Source organism: Pipra filicauda, unplaced genomic scaffold, assembly GCF_003945595.2.
Source record: "Pipra filicauda isolate LSUMZ 115617 unplaced genomic scaffold, ASM394559v2 scaffold58_size5111680_pilon, whole genome shotgun sequence".
In the NCBI taxonomy this organism is placed as follows: domain Eukaryota; kingdom Metazoa; phylum Chordata; class Aves; order Passeriformes; family Pipridae; genus Pipra; species Pipra filicauda.
Genome location: NW_024104742.1, coordinates 215,363 through 241,762, shown reverse-complemented (window position 1 = coordinate 241,762; position 26,400 = coordinate 215,363). Strand labels below are relative to the sequence as shown.

The window sequence follows — 26,400 nt, the reverse complement described above, 5'->3', positions numbered from 1 at the left end:
TCCCACAAACCAGGCTGAAGGGTGCAGTGTAAAACCCACTAACAAACCTGGCTCCTGCACCTGGCTGCCAGCTGCACCTCCCTCCCATCCGAGCTCCAAATGAAAGGCTCTCACCCTGCAGCAGGGTTTAAACACCACCATAAGAAGCGAGACTGCATCAATGGCTCTGTTGGGAGGGTGGTCAGCAAGAGCCTCTGCATTGTTTGTTACAAAGGTGGCCAACAAGAGAGGAAACCCGAGAAACACTGCAACCCCACTGCCTTTTGATGGAGGTCGTGCCACGTCTCAGAGAAAATCAGCAGGGCAGTGTGGGCCAAAGGATGCTACCCCAGCCCCTCAGGAAAGGAGCTGCTAATACGCCACCAGGAGACTGATCTCCACTTGATGCACTTTAAATAACAGAGTGAAAAAAAGGACAGGAAACAAGGAGGTGGAAGAGATGCAGCTCAAGTGCTGCCCAAGGCACTCATCTCCTGTCTCCCTCTCATTTCTAACCGTTGCCTGTCAGCTCCACAATGCTGGGAGCTCCTGGATGAGGCCCATCCCATGTCAGTACAAGGCTCCCCAACAGCTTCTGTTGCCTGTTATTACCTGTGCAAAGCACAGCCCCATCTCCTCCGTGGGTGCTCCCTCCCAGGGGTAGCTGACAAAGGAACAGCTGAGGTATCTCTGTATGTACATTATTCCTTTCCCTAGGAAGCCAAATGTCAGAATTACTTAGCATGGAGCACACCCAATTTTTTTGGCTAACTATTTTCAGACAGCAAGGCTCCAGAAGACCTCTGATTATCAAAGACAACAGCTTCTTTGTAATGCTGACTCTCTTGGCCCCTTGCTCACCCACATAAACTCTGACCCTCAACTCTTCCTGCTCAAATCTGAAAATCCCACATCTTGTAGCACAAATTCCTATTCAACACTGGAGTGGTTTTGGATGCACAGCCATCCAAAGAACTTAACAATGAATAAAGAGTGATCATGTATTTTAATGTTTTTGCAAATTCAGATTGTTTTTCCTATGAGGAAAAAAAAGTAGAAAAGTTGTGACACACCGGCCAAAGTTTCCATTTGCCTAAGACATGAAGGCCCTGGAGCCTCTCAGAAATTATCACCTGGTCTCATTCTGTGAGGCATTTTACCTGAAGCACACTCCTGAAAGTGGCAATGGCCTATGCAAGTACATGAGAAATTCAGAGCAAACAACAAAGTCATTTAGGACTGTTCAAGTGAGAGCCACTTATTCTCGTATTCTATTATCCCACGCATTTACCAGGGTGTCCAGCTCCTCACCTGCAAATAGGGCAGGGTGGCTGTTCACCCGAAATCAGAGGGGTGGTGTAAAGACATGCATTGAGACCTGCCTCCAGAGCCCTGCCATGCAGGAACAGATATATTTAGGATTGCACATACCAGCTCCGATACAAACACACTCAGTTATGAGGATGCAAATGAAAGCAGCCATAAAAAAAAAAAGAAAAATAGAAGACTCTTGGTTAAATCAGAATTGTCTTTTTGCTGTAGGAATCCAGTGGTTAAGTATTTGTGACCTTGCTTCCATTAAAGAGTTCCTGGAAATGCAGATGCACCTCCTGTTAACGTCAGTGAAATGTCTCCTGTGGACTTAACTGTCCTCAGATCTGCATCTTGCACAAGACAGCGAGCGTGTGTGTGGTACTGGCATGGGGGAAACAGCTGAACATGTACAACAATTAGCTTTAAAAATGTAAGATTCCGGCTATTGTTTCATTTGCCTGTCCCTGGGGATCCTCAGCATTACTGTATTATTGGTGATGCTAAATGGGGTTTTCAACAAAGCTGGTCTGAAGGCTTGTGAATGCCAAAACAGCATTTCAACCCATTAAACTTCACAGACGAAACAACTTCTTCTAAAAATAACCATCGGTTCTTCCCACTAGAAAAAATAAAAGTCTGGCCAATTCCTACCGTGCCAAGTTTTCAGGCAGTCCTGATTTTTATGGCTGAGCTTATTAAGCTCTGAAGAAAAGCAGGTTTATAATGGAAACAACCGACAGAGCCGAGTTATAGGTGAAGAGCAGCCACCCTACACAGCAGAGCTGCCAGCAACTGCTGGCAAACACATTCCACCTTCCTAATCCTGAATTTTCCTGTTCAGAGGAAAAGATGAGATGTCTTAGCTCCTGCTAACACCCTTGCCATTATGTTGATGCAAACAGTCACGAGGCAATTACCAGCCCAGCCAAGGGCCAGCCATTGTGGGGCTGACAATAGATTGTCAGAGGAGAAACAAATACCCTCAACCTTCTCCAAGATTTTAAATCTCATTAGTATAAATCAGTAACCCAATTAATGAGGGGTTTAGCATATTGATTTGCATCAGGTTACATAAATTAATGACACAAGTAGTGGGAGTCACTGTGGCAGGACATGCTGGGAAGATGAGCAGCTACCCAAGGGAATACATGAAAGGGGGCACAAGCACCCCAGATTTTGTGATAGGGATGAAGCTGCTCCCACTCAGCTCCTACACAACCATCAGAGAGACAGATGTTACCTGGCTGTTGAAATGAATCACAGAATCATAGGGTTGGAAAAAACCTCTAAGATCATCAAGTCCAACCATTAACCCAGCACTGTCAGGTCCACCACTAAACCATGTCAATGACTAACAACTGAGGCAAATCTACTGATGCAAACCCATTTTAACAGTTGCAGGAATCTCTGGCTGAGGGTTAAATGAACATAGCTTGCAGGGGATGACCAAGGTCCATGGCTAAGACACACTGCTGCCCTGCTCCTGCTGTAACACAGGGCATAGATAAGAGGGGCAACCTTGTCTGATTTGGGAAAAAGGAGCCAGCAAAGATTTGGGAAAAAGGAGCCAGGTCAGAAAGGAACCACGAGACCAAGACACAGTGAGCAGGCTGAAAAGGAGACCAAAAGGGCAAAGGGCAATGAGGCAGAGCAGGTTCAAGGAGGAAAAGCATCTCCACCAGCTACTCTCCACCTATCCACCCGACAGCACAGGGATAGTAACCGGAGGAAGGCAACACGACATTAGGATGCGCCATCAGCATCCTCCAAAACCTGCCTAAAGGTTTAGCAAAAGCCTCTTTTTCAGGGCTGCCTGCTCCTTCTGCACCCAGCTGGATCCCCAGCCCTGCCAGGCTGCATAGCCCAGGGGATCATGAAAAGGATAGTCGTCCCTTCCAGAGGAGAGGGACAAAGGGATGGGCCATGCCCAGGATGCTTTCCCCTCCTCCCAGGGCAGGCAGCCCCTCCTTGCTCCAACAGTTATAAAAGGGCTCTCCAATCCATGTAATCCATTAGATACAAATTACAGCAATTTGAGCACACTTGACCCAGAATTACAGCATGCCAATAAAGAGCTGTGTCTTCCCAGGCAATTTACACTGTTACAAGCCCTCAAACAAACCACAGCAGAGGATTAAACAAGAAAAGCAAACCAAACCCAGAAAACTTAATGCTGAAACAGCATTATTAAGAAGTGAAAACCATTACTAGGGTTAGTTCACACTCAGGTGGTCCTAAAACCACCACTATTGCACCATCTCTAACCAAAATGTGTCTTGCAGACACCTTAAACCATTAAATTCAGCCACTTGAAAGAAGATTCCACAAAGCACAGCACTACACATTTGGGATGGGGACTGCAATGTTTCTGCATCAATTTTCACCCCCTTCTACACAGTTTTTGTGTTCTTTTTTTTTTTAAATTACCATCAGTCCTAGAGAACATTCCAAGGAAGAAAAACAGTAGAGATCAGGCAACCCTCCTGCCAGCCTGGCAGGCACTGCAGTGTTGACTTAAGGACCACTGCAGGCAGATGGCCACTAGCCATCACATCTGGCAGAGTCACTGCTGTTATCCCAGTCAGTACAGCTTACATAGAAAAAAAAAGCCATCAGCATTAAAAAACAAACCCAAAAGTTCAAGTTATTTTCTTCCAACAATCAGAGGTGGATTTATCCAGGCTCGGATTTCCTGCAGCAGCAATGCCCACCAGCTTACACACATACAATCCTTGGTTCTCAGAGTGTCCAGGATGCTCCAGGCTTGCCAGTGCTGGCAGGACCCGGGTGTTTTCCACTCCAAGCAGTGCCAGTGGCACAGGCTTTCCCAGGGACAAGAGAAAATGCTGCAGTTTTATGCTGGCAAGCAAAGGGCATGAACAGGGCAGCAGCCCCTGGTGCTGGCTGTCACTGATCTGGCTACTGCTGTCACCATGGGGGGACACTGCCACATTTATGGGTAGGAGGGAAGAGGGTGGCTTTGTGGGAAAGGAGACAAACAGGGCTGGCAATTACTATGGGACACACGATCATTAAAAGCACCCCAACAGACAGAAGGGATTTTTATGTGCCATGCTCCAAGATGCCCAATGCCAGATGCTACCATGAGAAAGGAGCCAGGACCACACCGGAGGGGGCTTGCCCTGTCCAGCAAGGCTTACATCCAGCAAAGCAATTAGGGGATGGTGATGGAAAGTTCAGCACCATCTGGTCTAAGAAATGACCACTGTACTGAGAGGTTGCACCTCCTGATATTAATACCCCACACTGCTTGTGAGGACAAACCCAGGTTGGCTCAGCCAGGGGGAGGAGTAGGACCCTGTCCTGGGGTGTGGAAGGGCTCCTCTTGTTGCTGTGGTCATTTGCCCCAGCTTGGGGGGGGCACCACTCATCACAGCACAAAACAAAAGACTGATCACAGCAGTCCCATTATGTGCTCTCCTTTGAAACACTGACCGCAGCAGTCCCAGTAAGTGCTCTGCTTTTCCCCCTCCACGTGATGACTGCAAGGCTGTGGCAGCACTGAGCTGCACGTGTTTCAGGAAAGGCACCTGAGCTGTTAAAGCCTTTAAGTCCTTTTAAGGGCTGGATTTTTTGTTCCAGCTCACTGGGAGACAGCACCTCCCATGCTGCCAAGGACACCACCTTTCTGTTTCATTTTGCATTTGAAGCTCATTACCAACTCCAGTAACTCTAATTATTAATTCTACGTATGGGAATTTTTCTTTAAATCATGCTTATAATGGCAATGGTTATGTGGAAAAAAGGGAAATACTTGAAGGAGGGGAGTGCATGCTTTCCCTGAAGTCAGCAGTATGACTTGTCCCTACCCGTATGGTTTAGTTTACAAGCTCATGTCAGAGAGCCAGTTTCACACACAAACACAAAATAAAAGCAGGAACACAACTTTTGATCATCCTACATTGATGTTTACTCTTGTTTCCTGTAGCCCCAGGTGACAAATCTGTCCTTTATAGAGTGGAAGATCACTGTGCTATTAACAAAGTCAATTGGACACACCTAAAATTGATGGCAGGTCTTTCCATTGGTGGCTTGTAACAAATTAAGGAATAATAATTAGTAAGCAATTAGTTGTAAAACGATAAATATAAATTCAGAAGTGTTTTTCTTTTCTGAGCAGAAACGCTCAGAAGCAGGAGAATTTACAAGCAACTTTCTTACATATGAACACTTACGCCAAGAAGGGAGATGTTGGAGCAGGCAGCCCCTCCCAACACAAGAGCTTTTGTTCCACCAATCTCTGAACTCTGAAGAAGTTTTATTTTTTTATTCTTTTTTTCTTCATTTAGCTCTGCTGGCCTGCCAGCTGGGTATGAGCCAGAAGGGTTATCCAGTCAGACCTTACTGCGATATATTTACAATGGTAGTGCATCTAAGGTTTATTTCAGGATTAAAATTCAAATGGCTAGAACCATTTAAATAATTAAAGGGCAATCAGAAAATGCCATGAAACCAAACAAATCAGGAAAAGTCATGGAAACCATCAGTAATATTTAATTCAGAAATTCTCTTTGTTAGGGAACTTAGCTGAAAGAAAACAGCTGGATGTAGTTCAACCCTCTAAATTAAAAACAATCTAACAAGGTCTATAGGGATAACTCTTTCAGCTACATACTGGAGACCAGATTCACTTCTACCAAGTAAATGCAATAGCACTCAAAGCTAGAAAGGAAATTCCTCAGAACTGAGGTAGTTTCTAAGTATCAGCACATTTTCCAATTCCTTGCAAGGCAACTTAGCTATTTACAATCCACTTTTTCCCACACATAAATTTATAACTTTTTCAATTTTATGGTTCCATGATTTATTTTCTAAAGAAAAATAATCTAGCCAGAATATCCCTAACTCTACTAACATCATGTTTTAATAAATAACTGGCTACTTCTAGTAAAATTAAGCCTCCAGGATTGTTTATACCAGCCAAGAATACGTCTTTATAGCTTTGCAGAAATTTGGTGTGAAAATAAAGTTGAATATAATGCTGACCCTGAGCTAACAAGTAATTAATGCTTCAATACAAAAATAGAAAATTATCCTTTATGACACAAGGGTGGAGTAGAGCAAACCCTCTCTCTCTCTGGATTGCTCTCCTGGCCAGATCTCAGTGTCCAGTCAGACCTGAAGGCTACCCAAAGCAGGAGATGTGCAGAATAATTTTGAGTCTTTTTAAAGACACTGCTTTCGCTAAACTCTTTTAAAAATTATTTCATTTTTGTTCTTAAAAATATACACTTCTTTTATTCATGAGTTGCTGTTCACCACAACACTGTTCCAATTGCAACAGCACAGGCAGAGAGAGGAGAGTGTCTCAGGTAGTGCCAAAAAGCTTCAGGTGCTGGGCATCAGCTCCCAGGAGGCCAAACACCAAAAAGGAGGTGTCTTCAGCCCTGCCAGCTCCTGCCTGCTCCTACTCCCATCTGCCTGCAACAGTGCCTGCTCCTTCCCTTTTGCCCCCATCAGAGAGGAAACAAAACTCTTGTAGAAACAAACCCAACCCCCCCATCTACCCTCCCACAAAGGACTCCTTAAAACCAGAACCAAAACAATTAAAAAAAAATCAATCCAGCATTCACCTAACAAATTTGCAGACAAGACACAAACTGGCATTTGGATCTGCGAGACGACAAGTTGCTTCCAACCGAACAAGTTTAATGCCTCATTCCCATGGGGGATGCACATCAGGAACTGACCCACGGGAGTTACAGCCAATTGTAAGGATCCTGGGGAGCAAATGACATCTCTTCTTAGCGTCTGCAGAACGGGAATTCTCTGTAGTCCCTTCCAATTTAACCAAACCTCCTGTAAAGCAAGCACAACCTGCTCCTGGCATTGATGCCCTATACAAACAGGGCCCTTGGCACGCTGACCAGCTCTGCCTTCACCTTCTGTTTTACCACATAATAAAGACAAATGACTTCAACCTCTCTCCAGATAAGGCAACTAACATAATGTGGATAAATGGGAAGTTAACTACATGAAACATTTTCTGCTTGTTGGGCAATTATTTTTTCCCCATAAGATTACATGATAAATAAAACCTGCTTCTGTACAGATATTTCTCATTTCAGAAACACATACTTGTTACAGGCCAAGAGAAGACCCTGGGGTTTTTGTTTTTGTAAGAAATACAGCAAAAGAAAAAAAAAAAGAAGTGATAAAGACACAAATGCAGAGCTAACTACAGGCTTGTATATACATTTTTGTTATCCACCTCTAAAATGGACTCTTGGTGAACAGGATAGACTGGTAGTCCCCGTTCCTGTTATTCCCAGAATAGCAAGGGAAAAAAAAATAAATCAGTATCTTAAAACCAGTGGCAACATAGTAAAAACTGTACACTGTTGTCCATTAACTTAAAAAGCAAAGTCTCTAGATGGTATAAAAGTGAAAGCAGATGCCTTCTACCTTTGATAATAAAAGTCTTTCCCCCCCCTATGCTGCACAATTATCTCCATTGTCTTTGCATGGCCAAGAACAAAATGCTAAGGAGCAAGGCTGCTTGCGATAGACCGCTCCTGGCAGCGGCAGAAGTGTTCACGTTCTTATCGCTCTTGTTGGAGTTCCGAGTGACCTCGGTGGCGTTGAACTCGAACTCCGGGGAGCACTGCTGGAGCTCGCAGCCGCTGCCGCTCTCCTCCCCGCTGCTCTCCTCACCTGTGGGAGACAAACACACCTGCTATCCTCCTCTGCTGTCTGCAGCCCCAGGGCAGAAGGCAGCAGGGGGAAATGGCAAGGGAATGGCTGTTTTGGTATTTACAAGATGTCAGCGCGGGTCCTGTGGTTATGTGACTGCTGTGTGCATCTGTCAAATCTGGGCGATGCGTGCTTGCAGCCCAGAAAGCCAGTTGTGTCCTGGGCTGCACCAAAAGCAGTGTGACCAGCCAGTCAATGGAGGGGATTTGCCCCCACTACTCCGCTCCTGAGACCCCAGTTGGAGTCCTGCCCTCAACATAGGAAGGATCTGCAGGAGCAAGTCCAGAGGAGGCCACAAAAACGCTGAGGGGCTGGAACACCTCTCCTATGAGGACAGGCTGAGAGAGCTGAGGTTATTCAATTTGGAGAAGGGAAGGCCCCAGTGAGACCTTACTGCAGCCTTTCAGTACTTCAAGGAGGCTTATAAGAAAGGTGGGGACAAACTTTTCAGCAGACCCTGTTGCGATAGGGCAAGGGGTAACTAAAAGAGGGTAGATTTAGACTAGATATAAGGAAGAGATTTTTTTATGAGGGTGGTGAAACAGTGGCACAGGTTGCCCAGAGAGGTGATAAGCGCCCCATCCTTGGAAAGACTCGAGGTCAGGCTGGATGGACCGGGCTCTGAGCAACCTGTTCTAGTTGAAGATGTCCCTGCTCAAGGCAGGGGGGTTGGACTAGATGACCTTTAAAAGTCCCTTCCAACGCAAACAGTTTGATGACTCTGTGGGAACAACCCTCTTCACACAGCCTGTCAGAGATGCCACTTCCCACCCTCTTTACCAACACGCTTACCCACAGCTGAAGGTTAACCAGCTGCCCCATGTTAGCATGAAATCCAATTAAAAAGGGAAAAAAGAAAAAGCAAAAGGCGAACCACAGCAAACATACTTATGTCAATGAAGTCGACATCGTTCCCACTGTACGCGTTCTTCAGCTTGTTGGTCATCACCCGCAGAGCCATGATTTGCCGGCGAATCACCATGTCTGGCTTGGTAATATCAACTTCCACCTCCGGGTTGTTCACTTGACTCGCTAAGCCATTTCCAGTCACCGCAAAGTCATACCTGAAAAGAAACCATTCCTGCTGGCACCAGAGCTGCAGCCTGGCAGGGTCCCTGTGACAGCATGGGAACTTGGCAATGCCACCCCTGTTTTCAGTCTGGGTGATACTCTGAGCCCAGTGTGATCTTCCCACGTGCTAAACCTCACAAAGCACCTCTCTGGCTTCTTACTCCATCTTCCCTCCCTGCAATCTCTGCAGCATGTGGAAATAAACACTGTTTTCATTTATGCTGTGCCACATAGGCAGGGGAAGGACAATTTTCTCCCCAACTTGAAAAGAGAAAGAAGATCTGGGGTTTATAATAATAATGGCTTTCAACAGCATAAATCAGCTTGCTGCAGGCAACAGAGCAAAACAAGGTGCTGAGATGCCTTGATGCCCAGTTAGATGACACTTTTGGGAAAACAACCTTCGAGGCCATAGTTATCCCAGAGAAACCTATAGTAACTGTTGGAGGTAAGCGTGTAATTCTGGCTTTGCATAATGCACCTTAACCATCAAGCTGGGATATTGAATGTGTGCTTCTCACCATGCAGACATGAGATGCAATTTCCCTAATAACCCCAGCAGGAGAAACACCTGTGATGCTGAAGATGAGAACCTGTAGCCCCACACACCAGAGGAGGGAAGAGCCAAGCTGCTCAGCCTCAGAAGGCATGCATGCTCAGGTCTGAACACACGTACAGCCTCTTAGTTAAAAAGAGAGACTAAGCAACAAAATCCAACAGAACACATCTCCTGAAACTGGTCTTTGGAGCATCATCTTATAGAGTAAGGATAGGACACATTTCTCCTTCCTCCAACTACCTGACTTGCTAGAAAAATCAGTTTAACAGAAGAAAACATTACTTTTCTTAGTTCTGATACCAACATCAGTATCATGAGAGAGAGAAAAGCTTTTAGTACAGTCTACTGATTCTAGAGACCAGGCAGTGAGACAAAGCATATGTGTGAAGAGTATGCTCAAATCCTGTCCTGTGTATGGGAGTAACAATGATGATGATTATTGGTAGTGGTAGTTTTGTTATTATTTGTGATCAATATTATATGTTTCAAAGAAGTCGGAGACCAAAGTGTGGAAGACTACCAAACTTTTAGCTTCTCAGAGTCACTGGGAAAATGCTAACAGCAAATCAAATTATCTTGCACAACCCCATATGTCCAGCCCCCCCTCTGCCTCCTTGCCCAGTGCTGCCAAGTCTCCATCTCTCCTCTGTACTCATGTGGCCCTTGCACACACTGGGGATACCTGCTATGAAAAACCCTGTAGAAGCTGCTGATAAACAAGACTTCAGGAGGCAGAGCCATTTCTTGTCACAGAGACCCAAAGCATCACCCTAGCCAAGTATGGCAGAGTTTCAGGCACAAACAAAACAGCGCAAAATTTAAGCAGTATGTCTTAGTCCTGTGGCCCAAAAATATCAAGGGCAAAAATTGCTATTACTTAGAAAAACTGCTGGAAAACTCTGGACAACTGTTTTTTTTTAATGGAACATCTCGGATTGTGCTTATTTCCTCAGTAAGCAAAGAGAAAAAAAAGAAACTTGTATTTCCAAAATAAAAGTTAAACAGTTACATAAACCATATGACAGAAGAACTTTGGCTTACTCATGTGTTGGCAATTTCTTCCTTACAAGAAAAAAAAAAAAAGAGTTTTGTAACTCTTTTTCCATCAAAAGTGTGAATGAAACCACTGGCCTCCTTGTGCCACTGCCCTCAGCAGTGGAGAAGGTCTCCAGGCTCCATCACCCCTGCCCTTGCTCAACAAAGAAACCAGTTCCTGGTGCAAATACCAACTGGGAGCACTGGGGCAGCAGCACTGTCAGACAACACAAGTATCCCTGCTCTGTGGCTGTGATACAGCATTTTGTACAGATCATTTCTCCAAATCCATAAACAACCAATAAGAGGCTTAAGTCCAAGAAGAGGTGCCCTATCTGGGTATCTACACTTAGTTCTCTCCTCTAAAGCAAACCCCCACATAGAGCTTGGACAACCCTTTGGCTTTGCATTCCAGTTCTCTCATTTACAAAAACAAGAGGGGTAATGGCAACAGCATGTCTTGGGAAAGCTGGAGTCACTCCAGTAGGAGAAGAGGGCTCAGAGAGAGAGGCCAGCACACTGGGAAAGGCTGGGGCAAGAGGGAGAGGGTTAACGAGGGGAGGCAGCATCGCCAAACCTGCTCTTGGCGCTCCCATTCCAGCACTCGTTCTCATTGACAGTGCCTACAGACATCTTTTCATCATTGCAAATGTTGCCAGGGAGAGATGACCAAAACTTTTTGGCTTGCTTCAGCTTCTCTTTCACATCAGTAACCTATTAAGCCAGAGAAAAAAAAGAAATACAAAACATAATCCAGAATACCAAACGCTCATTAAAAGCAAAGTAAGGAAAGTATTTTTTATCACAACAGACATACACAGGCCAGATCTTCAGGCTGCGCGTTTTGATGGTTGATTTACTTTTTTAATACGAAATTAAACACTGCTCCTCAAACACATATTACTCATAAGCCAAGCCCTTAGCACAGGCACTTCTCTGACATAGAAGCGTTGAGGTAATTCACGTCTAGAGCCATGGGCAGATTACACCCCACAGAGAGTTAAAGACAGCCAAGGAATATTAAGAAACCCTATAAATTAAAAATGGAAAATTATACACTGTGGTACACGGGTGTGAAGCACCTGAGTGGCACCAGCAGGACCAGGCACTCACCAGTCGGTCCAAGCTCGTGCCAGCAGCTGTAGTTGGCCGCTCCTCGGGGTTGTAGGGTCTGAAACGAGCACTGAAACCACTTTCAGAGACAGAGCGAGCAGTCCGGCCTTGGGCAAGTGTTTTTGGCTGGCCACATCCCTGGAAAACCTATGTGAGAGAAGGAAAGGATTTTATGAAATGGGATGCCACAAAAGCCTCCCTTCTCCAGGTTCCAACCCAGCCCCTGCCCAAAATCATACATCAAGGGCATTCAGGAAAAAACATATTGATGAGAATAGCAAAATAAAACACATTGAATAAATAAATCCCAAATGTCCTCTTGGCCCATTTACCTTCTGAGACACCTGCATGCTGTTCTCCTGCATGTTCATGATCGCATCTGAAATTTTCACATCAATGGGGTCCATGACTGACTCAATGTTGAAGGGACCCTCCAGCCTTTCTGCTACCAGCAGCATCGAATCTAACACAGAGAGAGATGAATGAAGGTTTTTAATGGAGGAGCTGCGAGAATAACGGGTACAAAGGATAACTGTTTGAGCACACAGACATTAACCACTGCAGTGTTGCCTCTGACCAGTGCACGTCTCCAGGAAACATTTTGCTCCGTTCCCAGAGCCTACACCTTCACCAGGCACTTAGAGGCTGCCAGCACCAAACCACGGGCTCATGTACATCAAAAGCCATGTTAAACGAGGGGGAGCCATTGCAGCCTGCCAACAGCAGCCTGTAATCAGTTCCTCCCATCAGAACAAGCATTACTAACAGCCTCCACTCCGTGCTCATTTATTAAAGGTTGCCTTGTGTCATTTGTTTTTCAAGACTGCTTTCAAAGCCACTGGCTTCCTCATGCTGGCCCTGAGCACAAGACACCAACTTCCAAGGGTCCAAGATGATCCTTGATACCATTTCTCCCTTACAGACAGCTACAGGGTTTTTGGCACCTGGGGAAGGCAAAGGATTGCACTCCCAGCATTACATGGACAATCTGCATGATGGAGTCTGCGTGAGACCAGTTTGAATGCTGTGCACTCATGATGTATTTGGCACATCTCTAGGCAAGGGGAGAAGGAAAGTCCCTCAGCCAGCACTGGGTCACTCCTCCTGTGCTGACATGCACGTCCTCATCAAATGCATCATTAAACACAGCAGCTACTGAACATCCACCACTTCCTCTGGGAAATTACAATTGGCAATTGGCATTAAGGCTTTCACCTTGTATTGTGTTTACATCCTCTCTCCGGTTCTCCTCTAGAAGGTGCCTCCAGGTACACACCTGGCACTAAGCTCTTGTTTCTTCTCACCCATCACAACCTTAATTTAATGGTAGTTTTCACTGTGGTCCCTCAACCCCAAAGCATTTGCTGGTCTCATCTCCTGCATCACTTCATGATGCTCTGCCACAGACTCATCTTTTTCCAGTTGCACTTAATTCTTCAATTTTTCCTAGCCTGAGTGATGAGGGAGGTCAGGACACAACAGTCCCTCCGGCCCTAAGGAGCTCCTCCCCACTCCTAAGATACGCCTGTTCCCTTCCATTAAGAAGAACAGGTGTTTCACAGTTAGTCTATTAATCTTGAAAAGTGTTTCTCATGACATTCATCCTCCTCCTAAGTGCAGAAGGTATTTTCAACAAGCAGAAAACTTCTGTGGGCTCTGGCAATCTGTTAAAGCCCTATAAAGAAATTTGACATACCAAACAATTTAGTAACAGCTTTGCCTTAGTGCCCAAGTCATGTTAAACTACATTAAAAACCCCACAAACTGGTGACAACTATACGATTAAGCTATGTGTGCATGTAAAGAATAATAATAAGAAGAAGAGGAGGACGAGTAATAATAATAATAATCCAACACCAAAACTCCCACATGAACTGTAGATGTCTTCCTAGCCTGTAAATTCACTTTTTAAAGACAATTCAATATTCTAAAGTTTTGTTGGGTGTTAGTCAAAGGACTATCAGTCGATTAACCCACTCTCACTCACGCAGCTCCTCCAAGGTGTGGTTGTTTGGGGAGTGAACCTCAGGAGGAGCTGGCATCCCCAGGAAAGCCCCTGGTTCTGGAGGCACACACCACCAGCATCAGTGACAGAGCTGTTGCAGGGCATGGCTGGAATTTAGCTGTCAGGGACTATAAGCAGGTCTGAACTAAATGCATTTAAAAAAAAAAAAAAAAAAAAGAAGGTAATAACAAATGAAACAAAGAGTCTTAGACTGTATTGTGGTGGGCTCCAATAAAGTGATGCTTCAAATCTCTGAGTAATGACTGCTAGCATGAATATACTATTGTGCTGGAGGAGAGAAAAATGCTTTTGATGTGCTACCAAATGGAGACTTTTGTAAACAAGTGGAGCACAACTTAAATGTGTTCATCATTGTCAAAGCTTTTGGGGTTTTTCACGCGCATAAAGAACATCCCGGTGCAGTTTTGCAGGAAGCCGCTCATTTCAAATAAAAATATTATGAATCGACAGATAATAAAACACACAAAATGCACAGGGCTTTTTTAAAAAAAAAAAAAAAAGAAAAATCATTCCATTTTGTAACTACTTAATTCTTCGAGTGGCCAGGAAAGGCCACAGATCAATAAAGTGTTTGTGAAAGACTGAAAGGAAACATAAACCCCAATTCTTCTGGCTGTTTGGCATCTTTGTAAACTTTGAGCCGGGCAGGCCATCCACAAGACCATGGGAATGTAGAGCGAATTGGGTTCTTTGTTAGCAGGGGTGCCATGGCGTTCCATGTATCACAGCCCAGGAATGCAGCCTCTGCTTTGACTGCCGATAGAGAAAATGCATTCGGCCTCCAGCAGAGCTGCCAAAGCTGGCAAGAAAAGATAAGGAAAGTAATAATTGGAGTTGGGATTGATACAGGCAAGGAGCACTAAATGAAATAAACTTTCATTAAAAAGCAGGGAGGGGAGAAAGGGGCTGAGGGTGGGGGGCTCTCCCTCATCTGCAGTTTTGATTTTGGAGGCATCCTGCAAACTTCTACCTCCCACCAGGAGCTGGCTGGTGTCCCCAGCTGCTGGCGAGCAGCAGTTCCCTCTGGCAGCCCCGTCTGACGTTAATAAGGCTGGCTGGGGTTCCGGGTACCGCCGGCACCGCTGCCCGCAGGAGGGGAGGATGCTGCTCCAGCACCAGGAATGAATCTTCGGAGCCATGCCTCTCCCAAAAAAGATTTTCCATTATTGGGAGAGAGGAGTTGATTATAAACAGCAATTATTTTGCCCCAGCTCTGGCGCAAAGTAATTGATATTTATAAGCCATAGCGAGGTGGCTCAGCTTTGCTTCATGAAAGTCTGGCAGAGTGAAAAATGTACCCTGGCCATGTGTTACAAACACACAGCATGACAAAGACAGCCTCTCCTCCCCGTGATGGGGAGATACAAGTGGATTTGGGGGGGGAAAAAAAAAACAACCATCTAGCACCATCCCTTAAAGACCCTTTTCCTCTTGCATACATTTGTCCTTGCTACTGGCATTGAGACAATCCTTGGCAACAAAGCACCTCGCTCTCATGAAGGAAAGCAATTCTTTTGCATTGTGCCACCAATAATCAGAAACCCACATCTTCAGCCTCACTGTCTGACTTGAAGAACAAAAGGCAGTTTTCAGTCTTAACCCCAAGATCTGATTTAAAAGGGGAGGGAAGGAGGGGGAAGACCTTGACCATTCATTAACAACAATCTTTTTTTTTTTTAAGGGGAAAAAAATTCTTTGCACACAAAGTAGTACTCCAGATATGTATATGGAGCCTGAATTCGACATCTTTGAGCAGAGTAAACCTTTGTGGGGGAAAAAAAAATCATGAAAAGGCACTGGAGATTAACACTGTTCATTCAGGAAAGCTCCAACCCCCCAATAGCCTGTTTGAAACAAAGTATACCCCTGTCTAATTGGTGTACAATTGTGTCAGGAATAGAGGGAGAAATAATTTAGATAGTTAAAGGGGAGAAAAGAGTACAATTCGGTCATTATTTCATACTCCACAGATTTAAATGGTACTTTGGAGAAATAAGGAATTACAAAGTCTTCTTGTCTCAAAAAACCTACAAACTTTATATTCGAGCTTGGAAAAGCTTTACATAAGTGACTTAACATACAGACCCACTAACACACACATGTGAGTATTTCATATGCACATGCACCCAAATTAATATAGATTTGCAGCATTTGTTGCAAGTTCTCCTGTTTAACTATCTTTAAATTGATTTGCTAGGTTCAAAATCTGATTTCGACTCATAATAAATCATCGCCATAATGTGGTACATAAACTCATGATGCAAAATCGCATTGAGCTCCTGCAGGTGGGGTTTTGGTATTTTGTGGAGTGGTTTTGAGAGGATTTTTTGGGGTCTTGTTTATTTATTTAATTATTTACATCTTTAAACACAAACACACAAGAGATTTGTGGTACATGCCCTGCCCTAAACACCAGATCTACATAATTTAATTTGTCTCGAGAGGAAAGTTGAGATAGAAACCAAAATCTGGAACATAACCAGCACCTGTTCAGTTATTAAACTGTCTAAAGAAAGCACAGCTTAAATTTTCTGTATCCGTACTCCACTGCAGGCATCAACCCAAAGTGCAGGAACCAAGCAAATACTGCCAATAAACTTAACGAAGCTTAATACCATACTTAAGTAATGAGTGGGCAGGAAGCCCCTTGGGAAGGAAGCACTTCAAGAAGAAAGCTTTGCTTCCAACCTGGAATCACATGTATTTATTTTGTCTTGTTTAATAATCTTAATTATTGTGTGCAGTCCCTATCAGTCTCGTGTGACAGGGCTCGCCAGTTTCCCCCGAGGTTCGTTTTTAGCCGCATACCACCTACAGCAATTAGCTGCTTGTGCTTTTGTCTGTTTTCTGGCATTATGCCCTTCCCTTTCATGGGATTCCTCTTTTCTACTTGGACTAGATGTTTGCAAGTCTCCTGGCTTTGAGCTATTTCAGCAACAATTGTAGTTGAAATACTTAATATTCTCATGAGAAAGACGGCTTGGAGGAATGGGGGGGCGGGGTGTCAGCCTCCCAGAGAATGACTTGGAAACCCAATTTAGTGTCACATTTAACTCCCTATATGGAGTACACACACACAAAAAACGCCTTCTGAAAATAACACCCTGCACATACCCAGTTGGCAGAGCAGCAAAGTGAAAATCCAGTGCACAAAACACGGAAAAACACATTCTAAGATGTAAATCTAGCCTCAAATGCCAACTATCAGCAATTTCCCTTTTTTTTTTATCTTGCAGCTCAATGAAAGGGAAATCTTTTCTTTCTAACAGTCTTTTTTTTCCCTGAGTGGGATGGGAAGAGTACCGCAGCCTTTTCAGTAGCAGCAGATACTTTACATGTGCACTTCATCACACATTAACTGGAGTGAAGCGACTGCTCCCAAAGGATGCTCAATCACAGATAAATCAAACCTCCTGGAAAAGGAGCACAAATGAAAACATTTAACATTATGTATTGCCTGTGCCCACAAAATGTGATGCATTGCCAATTCTGATGAGCCTTGACCCAAGGAGGAATTTAACATTTCAGTCTAAATTTCATGTATCGAATGATACCGTGTGTAAGCACGTAAGAGAAATAACAACCAGGAGGAAAAGGATGGCAAAAGCACTCACATAGCGTCACGCAAGACCTATCAACAGTGCAAAAGGATAGTGGCTGAGTGCCAAATGAGCTGTTTAAAAACAGATTCAGACACATGTCCTATTCAATTTTTTAATGTAAAATCCAGGTCTTCAGCTTTTCCCAAAGCTCATCATGGCTGGCAGGAAGATTCCCAGGCTGCTGAAGAAGAAAGCTGGCTTTGGAAAAGACAGCTGTATGGTGACAATAATGTATAAGAAGTAGTATGGAAAAAACAGACTGTACACACGCTTGGTCCAGCAAGAAGAGACACTCCAAGCCTACAAGCACATGGCAGCTCCATGCTCCTAAAGCTTGCTGCAACAGAAGTCACTGGCATAACAAAAGTCTCATTTATTTATAAGTTAATGTGAATGGCAAAGGTGTGCTGTATAGAGAGGTGTGGAAGGAAAAGATATCCATCACAGACACCTGAAAAATCTGCTACAGCTCAGCACAGCCACTCACAAAGCCATTCAGGTGAGGGGCATAGTATCAGTGTAGACTCATATGCAGTTTTAACCCATATTGCCTTACCCATAAAGATATTCCACTCAGCATCCAAGTCCCCTTGGTTGGCCAAGCAGCCTCTCATGACGTTAAAGCAATAGTTGTAACAGGGCTTCACTGATACCAAACCTCGGCAGTGTGGGCAGTACATCATTTTCAGCAGTGCTCGTGTACCCTGTGGCGTGGGGTTCACCTTTAAAAGAGAAAAAGAGAAGAAAATTAGCACTCCGTCACTAACCCACACATTTACCCCAAGGTGCATGGGACAGAGCTGTGCAGAGGAGATGCAAGGGCTCAGCCATCACCATCCAGTCAGAGCTCCCTGTTTACATGGTCCAGGGATGTGGGGAATGGATGAAGGGGTCTAGCTCACCTCCTTGGGTGTACCTGCCACTCCAGGGGCCACAGACAGTCCTCACCTCTGCAAAACATCACTTGTACTGCAATACACCTTATGTGTCATGGGACCCCTCCCAGGGTTGCAAGAACAGGAACTACAAGGGGACATGCAGCACTCAAGCTCAGGGAAGGCAGTAAAATGTGACCAAGTCAAATGATGTCACACAAGGCTGCACTATCTGAGCCCTGCTGCAACCACGTGCAGAAGAAGATGATGCTGGGATTTCTCAGGAAAAAGTGTCCAAGACAGGATATCTGCCACTGTCCCCGTACCAAACCCGCTGGGAGTGTGCCCTCCTCCTCGGTGCACACAGCACTCGGCTCTTCTGGGACAATCGCCCAGCAGGGCTCTCCGGCACAGAGACCAGCTCCTTTATCTCACATTCAACTCCTGAAACACAGCATTTACATGACAGATACCCGGGTTCATTTACACTCAGCACTCATCACGCTAAGTAACAGTTCCCCACACCCGAAGGAAGTGGCAGCTACAACCCTGCAGCTGAGGACAAGGCAGGGAGGACCCTTGAAGCAAACACGCAGCCACTGGGCGTGTGAGCAGAGCTGTCTGCAGCAGGCATGTCACCCCTGAGCCCTCAACAGGGCTATTTTCCAACGTGACTCATGGTCATTCATGTTTGATTCACTCTCTGGCCCAGCTTCAAAACATTCATTGAAACCATTTCCACCCAGCCAGTCCGAGGAGCATTAGCTCCATCCCAACACACTAGTGCCGACCACATGGTGGGACTGTCTAAAGTGTTGAACAGAGAAGCTCCCTCAAGAGCAAGTTTAAGTGTTAATTAGCCACATAGGAAAACAGGAAATTTAGATTTTCTGATTTAGTGATCAGAGATACACTGACAAAACAGAAGTGGTCTCTGGTGTTTTAAATGATGCACTAGAGACTCCTTGTAAGGCATTTAGGGAAAGTGCTCTAAATAGGTTGTGATCCATGACCATGTTGGAGGAGACACACAACATCCCTGAAAAAGAGGGAAGTCACTCCATACAAAGTGCTGGAGATGTGGATGGCCTCCACATCTCATCTCTGGAGTTGGGAACAGACTTCATGGCAGAGAGGACAACAGGACTGAATGGAGATGAATGTACACGAGGAAGATCTGGTACCGCGCACATGCTGAGGACCTTACTATTGCAAAGCCAATCTCGGTGTGAAGGATATGGAGAAACTAAACATGATCTTCTGGTGCAAAAACTAGGTGGCAACAAATGAAACTAGGAGCAACAGATTTTAAAAAAAATAAAACAGAAAAGTTACATAATCAGGCTGACATCAGCAGAATTTTAAACCCTCTTTTCTTATGAGAAGAGATGATAGATAAAAATCTGCTGTTTCTGACAACCCCAGAAAGACCACGATTTCCCTTCAGTAGGCAAGCAAACTGGTTAGAGAGGCAGAAGGACAGTTTTCTGCAGTTGATGGAGCTCAGTGCTGGATTTTGGCTGGCCAGCAATGTTCATCAGACAGCATTTTACCCTTTTTTTGTCCATGAAGAGCCTGTTTGGCTGAGCAAAAGGAAACTCCATGTAGAAAGCTATTTGCGGTGATGGTGGAATCTGATTCAGATCCTTCAGAGAATATATACATTTTATATTTATATATATATATATATTTGGAAGGCATAGTGGGAGCAGGAGCCCTAGCAGAAAGCTCCCTATTGGGACAGCATGGCTTTAAAGCAGAGCTGGTTCAAACACTGGGAATAGCTCAAGCAACAGAAACCAGCTAAATCAGATGATTTATAGCTGGAAAACTGGAAACAGACAAATGTAAAGGTATCATCTGCCATCCAGATGGTGCAGTCCTTGCATAACAAAAAAGTTTCGAGGAGAAAGAGGGAACTGAATAACATCTCGCACCCAGAGACGAGCTCTGAAGGATGCTCCAGTTTAGCAGTTTACTTGTTTCTCTGATAAAAATCCCTTCCTATGTCACTTGGCAGTAGGTGCCAGGACCTCCGTGCCTAGTCCTGAGGCTTATCAGCAGATCCTGGCCATTCTAGCACTCCTGGCCCTCAAAGGAGTGCTCTGCATCCTCCTTGGAAAGAAAAATTATGAAAATGTTGATAGTACCAGCCAAGTGCTAAAGTAGTTTGAAGCTGAATGAGGAGCAGGAAGCTTCCCCAACCCTATCATGGAAAGCTGCAGCTCTATGGGAGGGATTGCATGGCAGTGAATTGCAAAAACCCACACGCAGAGCCATGACCCAGGAGGCCCCTTCCCATCTTAGGTTCCCCCCTCGCCCCACGAGCGCCGAGCGGCTGCAAGCCTGCAGCATCCCCTGCTTTGATATTTCATAGGGGTTGATCTTTAAGAATCCCAGCAGATGCAGGGGAAACTGAAGCTGCTTTCCCACGTTCCATAGCAGACGATATGCGACGGTCACTCGGATTAGGTCCTTTGAACAAAGACCCAGGATGATTTTAAAAGCGAATGAGGTTTCGCTTCCTTCCCCAAGTAGGTTTGTGGCTCTGAGTCCTGCACAGAGCTGAGCAGAGGGTGCTCACAAAAGGGCAATGGAAAAGACAAACCCCAGCCTGCAGTGACTGCTGAACTGAGCCCTATTAGTGATGGACACCATCCACAGGGAAGCTGTTAAGTGTGCAATACAGTTAATACAGATAAAGAGGAAGACAATGGACAAATTCATCAGTCCAGAGTTGGCATTTTATGGTGCCAGAAAGCAACAGGAAGGCACAAGCAGAGTTCACCTCTAAGAGAGAGTTTTGGGTAACATTATGAGCAATTACACCTCATTACAACAGTGATAAATGCTTAACTGCTGGGTATCACTGCAATGAGAACCTTAACCCCTGGCACAGGGCCCATACCCGGTCCAGATCAGCTCCGGCTCTGTCAGTGGGATGTGCCATATGTTGCACTGGCAATTCTTCACAAGCTTTTAATGCTGGCCCTGCCACACCAGGTGCAAGCTCTTAAAACACCATTGTATGTAACAGTAAATCCAGATATGCTTTGTTCTAGGGTTGTGTTTATCTTGGAAAGCAACTCAGGTTCATTCAAACTCTACTCTAGAATGACCCTCAAAACCAAATAGTCTCCTTTCTAATAAAGCAGAGTCCCAAAGAAAGCTTTATTTGCTGGAGAGGATTTACTCTGCTAGATCTGAGTCCAGGTACTAGTATGCTGCAGCACACGTACCCTGTAAAAGCTTCTAATAGAAGCAAATGCACTCCAGTCCCTTCCTTTTATCTTGTGAAATTTATTTCCTGTCCATGGCATGCCATGCCACTGCAGCAATCCATCACCCTGTGGTTTCATGTAAATTACAATTTGTCCATATCTATACGCTTTGTCAAACGTGAAGATTAAAAGCTGCTAACAGATGTGTTTTGGCACCAATCTTCACATTCGTATTGAACTTGCTCCTTAAAAATACAGATTTGCACACAACTTACAAAAATTAAGTGAAAAGAAACCAATCCTGCGCTTAATGCAAACATTTCGTATCATATTTGTTGGGATAACTCCCCTACTCATATCGACTGGTGAAGGTAAAATCATGTTCTTGTAAAAGTGCCATGCTCTTGGCATAATAAAATCTGGGGTTTATTGGTACCTTGTTATACCCATCCCATTTCAGAGTCTCACATAAGGGAAACTGCCTTACATCCTTAGCCTTTTCCAGCTCACTGGCAATTGCAGCTGGATGCATACATCAGGTAGAAACTTCACCATTAAAGTATACACCTATCAAGTGCAATGCCTTGATCACAGCCTATCACAAAGCCACCAAAACTCAAGATAAACTGATCTGTGCAAGCAGTCAAAGTTCAGAAAAGCAACCAGATTCTTTTTTATCTCCTTCCCAAGGCAAGGGATAGCTGAGAGAGGATGACAAAGCTCCAGCTATGGACAGTCCTGCAGGGAGCTCCCACCAGCTGCCAGCCAGAGACACGTTTCATTCTCCCACTCTACCCTCAAGTTAACATTAAGAATGTTAATAATAACATTTAAAATCCTGTCAGCTTTAATAACTATTTATAATAACACTGATAACTCAGGCTTTCTTATTTTCCAAGCTTACACAACAACAGTGTTGCCATGCCAGCAGCACAGCCACCAGAAAACATAAAAATCCAACAATCTGAAAATAAATGCAGTGAAATTACTTTTGTTTTATACTGTGTTTTCTTTGCGAAAAAATTAAATGAGGGCAATACTGGCTAGGGAAAACTAAAGGAGTAACTTCTCAGTGACATGGAAAGACGATTTCAGAAACACACTTCAAAGCTGACTGTGGGATGCTCCAGGTGAGCAGTCAGTTTAGACAACTGAGGTGTCATCGATTTTTAGGACCAACACAACCTTATTTGCATCATTTTTTCCTTCTCTCAGTGTTGTGCAAGAGCATCATCTTGGCACACACTGGTCCAGACATTCAGCTCACTGTAAGGCAGAAGATCGCTCAGGAGGCTCTTGGTTTGCTTCTCCACCCCAAATATTCCAATGAAAGTGTTTTGGAATTAACTACGCATTTAACCAATTTTGCTGGCCCGGTGCTAGGACATGAATAATTTCGACAGCATCTGTTTCAACCACAGAGTTGGGCCTCTGAGGTCTAGCATAAGGGAGCATATTTAGGAATGGTATTTGGGAACTGCAAGACACTGTCTCATCAGTATTCGCTCCCCATGGTGATGTCTGCTGCAGCTTTATCTTTTGCAAGGAAAAGTTCAAGAGTACATTTATGCTCAATTCCCTATTTACAGCTTGCTCCCCCCACTCCAGATGTGACACTGCCCAGAGGAACAGCAGAGCTCCTGAGAATCACACCACTGGGGACTCAACCTGCTCAGTCCTAACACTAGCGCGTCAGACGTGAAGCACCATGTGCTTGTCTTCCCCAAAGAGGTAAAGGGGACCTCAGGGCGCCAAGTGGATGCCTCTCCCTCTGAAAACTTAAGTAGCAATGCTAGGGTCAGCATATCCTGCTCCTGGTACCCTTGGAACCAAAGTGCCTTTCACACCAAGCTTGTTCTCTGCAGGACCTGCCTCTCCTGCCTCAGACACTGCAGATCACGAGCAACGTTCTGTTTGCTTTAATGAGCAAAACAGCGGGAACATTTATCTGTGCAGCTACAACCAAAAACATCCTTAGTTATCCCTCACATTGTTTTCAAAATTAGCACCAGAACCACACCATGAGGGGGGAGGCAAAGAAAGAAAAGAACAAAACCAACCCTGTGGACTGAAGGGCTCCTGCACGACGCCATCGGCTCCAAACCCACAGCCACATCCACGCGCTCTCAGCCCCTTAAATCTGCGATGACTGCTGCTCCAGCATGCTTTGAAGGCTGTGCCTAGCACAGACCCTCGGATGGCTGGAGCTGAGGCAGATGCAGTCACATTCTTGGCAGGTCTTCTCAGGGTCATCTTTGATGTGCAGAAGTGCTTGGTATTGTTTGCTGCATTGATGTTTGCCCTTGGTACGTGGAAGGCAAGGTCCTTGTGCACGGCAGCCCCTCGGTCTGGCCCCGCAGCTTGTAACCCACTGCCTGGACAGCACTGCCCCTTTGGAGGACCCCCTGCTATACTAAAAGGGCTTCTTCGCTTCTCTGGCCATTTCTCGGTTGCCCACAAAGCAGAAGTGCTGCCCCTCTGTCCCCTCCCAATGCATGCATGCAACACATTCCATTTCTGTCACTTCCCTGGCAGGGTTTGCTCTCGCCTGAAGGCTGCCCAGCTTCGTTGCATATAGGAACATGAACTTCTTCCTGAAAGAGGATTACAGTCACATTCCCCTTAAGTCAAACCAAGGACAAAGACTGCACAGAGGGAGGTTGGACCTTGGCTCTCTGACTAAACTTTTAGATCCTCAAATGGTAGTTACAAGGGGCACGACTTTTACCAAAACGAGAGCTCAGCGCCTTATTATCTGTGATGACAAACAAGCCTCGTTGTTTTATTATTTTCATCACTGCTTCTCCTAAACCAATGTCTGGTCCACATTCAGCATCCACGCCGAAAAGGACAGGAACCATAGTTCAGGGCACAGGTCAGCAGGCTGGTTGACAGAGGTTCCAGTCTTAACTTATGCTCCACAGATGCCTTATCTGAGACGAGGCAGCTCAGAGTAAAAGGGGTTAAAAAGCTACCAGGCTCCCACTCCAGCTCTGAAGCAGTGTGGGAAGGCAATAACCTGTCCCCTCTGCAATTCTCTTCATAAACAGTTGGATGAAAATTCCCTCCTTGGCTGCTATCATTATACTTCATTAGGGAAGAAATGCCAAGACCAAGAAAGCTGACCTCCTCCACCCGCCGTGAACATCTCCAGCAGTCTCCTCTCATCTGCTAATGTCACCTGAGGACAGCAGATGAGGAGAAAAATTATTTCACATGGTTCGTATCTGTGCTTCCAAACTAAACACCATTTCTTGCATACAATTTTCAAGCTGCTGCCTTTCCCAGGGTTCCCAAGGATAGGTTGGAATACCCTTTCCAGCAGCCCAGATGCTTTGGTGGCACATGCATCTCAAATGCTTGTTGGGGAGGTAGTTCGGGAGCCTCTTGAGCTCCAAGCAGTTCTGCCTCAAATGACAGGACATGAGGGCAAGAGGGAAAAGTGGTAAAAGAATCCCAAAACAACAGTTCATCAGCATAAATTTCCTGCGGGGCTCCAGAAAACTCACACCACCACTAAAACTGCAGGAGATCACATCCACAAGTCCCAGCCTGCAGGTCTGTGGAGAGATGGTGATGTAGATGCAGTGATTTGATGCCATGTGACTTCATGCACACTTCATCTTTCATGTGCCTCTGCTGCTGACCTCCAGCCAGACCTCCCCTTCCAGCTCCTCCTGACCCTACAAAATGTCAGAGCTCAGCCCTTGATTTCACTTCTTCCCCCCCCACAAACAGGGACCTCTGCTCCTTACCTATAGCTGACTCTACAAGCCCCACCACACTTTGCCCTCAGAGGTGTCATGACCCTCAACCAGGCTGTGGTTTTAATTGCATGCAACTAATTACAGGAACATCTCTGCAGCTTGAGAACTGCCCAGTTGCACGTTCTCATCCTTTTTTGGTCACTCAGGGCTCTGGCTTGTATTTGCTCCTTTTTTCCAGCCCAGGATGGGGCAGGAAATGTCACTGCTGGCAGCAATTTAACCCGGCTGACTTCAGCGTTTGTTGAAGGCTAAGTAGCAGGTGAGTGATTAGGGGATGGGCAGATTTCCGTCTCCCGAAGGCAGGGGCAGGAAGGTCAGGGAGAAAGCACCCAGTGTCAGCAGATGACAGAGGGAAGCGCCGGAGGCCCCCAGCCCCTCGCAGCCAACCCCAGAGGCAGGGTACATCTCTAACAGGCAGAAACAGCATCCTGAGTTTTCTCCTCAGATCTGTGTTCAGGATAGATATGGAGAACTTTGTACTTTTTGGGTCCAAAGGAGGGAATTTGGGGCATGAAGACTCGAGCATCAAAATTGTAGGGTTTAGACATAGTTTGAAAAACATCAGTGCTTTCTCTCAAAACCATACAGCTTTCTCTCTGTTGTGTATTTGGGCACAGTGGCACACCTGATCCATTCAAGGCCAAATTAAGAGTTATTTTCTAGCATTCTGGCTTGGAAATCAAGCACACTTAGTTTTTCAATATCCTCTCTTCTTTTACTCCTTTACTTCCAAACTCACACAAGAACAATACCCTTCTAAATGCATCTCCCTAGTGAAGATGTAAAAATATCTAGGATCATTAAAAAGCCATCAAGGCCATTCCGCTGTAAAGTGCTCTTTGCTCTCCTGATAGTATCCCGGGAAAGTATGCAGCTAGGTCTTGCACTAGTTTGTATTTCTCCTTCTGAGGATTTTCAATTAAGTATTTTTTACTTACTTGTTACAAAATGCATTAAAAGTAAAACTAATTTGCATTCCTTTGGACATTTTTTCATAAAGAAGAATTGAAGATTTATCCCTCAAGTTAATCCCTGGTATAAGCAGTCATTCCACTACAACTCCTGAGTAAAAATAATAAGGAAGCAAAGTCAATGGAGTCATTATACAGAGCTCAGCAAAGCCA

The 26,400-nt window shown here is 45.0% G+C and overlaps 1 protein-coding gene across 1 annotated transcript in view; it reads right to left on the bottom strand.

The window, feature by feature from the left end:
* Positions 1–5,200: 5,200 nt before the first annotated feature.
* The window catches only part of GPC4 (glypican 4), a 68,730-nt gene continuing 47,530 nt past the window's right edge, over positions 5,201–26,400 (bottom strand). The window contains exons 4-9 of the mRNA XM_027741599.2: positions 17,970–18,135; positions 12,118–12,248; positions 11,786–11,932; positions 11,250–11,386; positions 8,896–9,071; positions 5,201–7,968 (exon numbers count right to left, since the gene is read on the bottom strand). Of these exons, the coding sequence (XP_027597400.2) occupies positions 7,760–7,968; positions 8,896–9,071; positions 11,250–11,386; positions 11,786–11,932; positions 12,118–12,248; positions 17,970–18,135 (966 nt within the window). The 3' untranslated portion in view covers positions 5,201–7,759. The remainder of the gene's footprint in view (positions 7,969–8,895; positions 9,072–11,249; positions 11,387–11,785; positions 11,933–12,117; positions 12,249–17,969; positions 18,136–26,400) is intronic.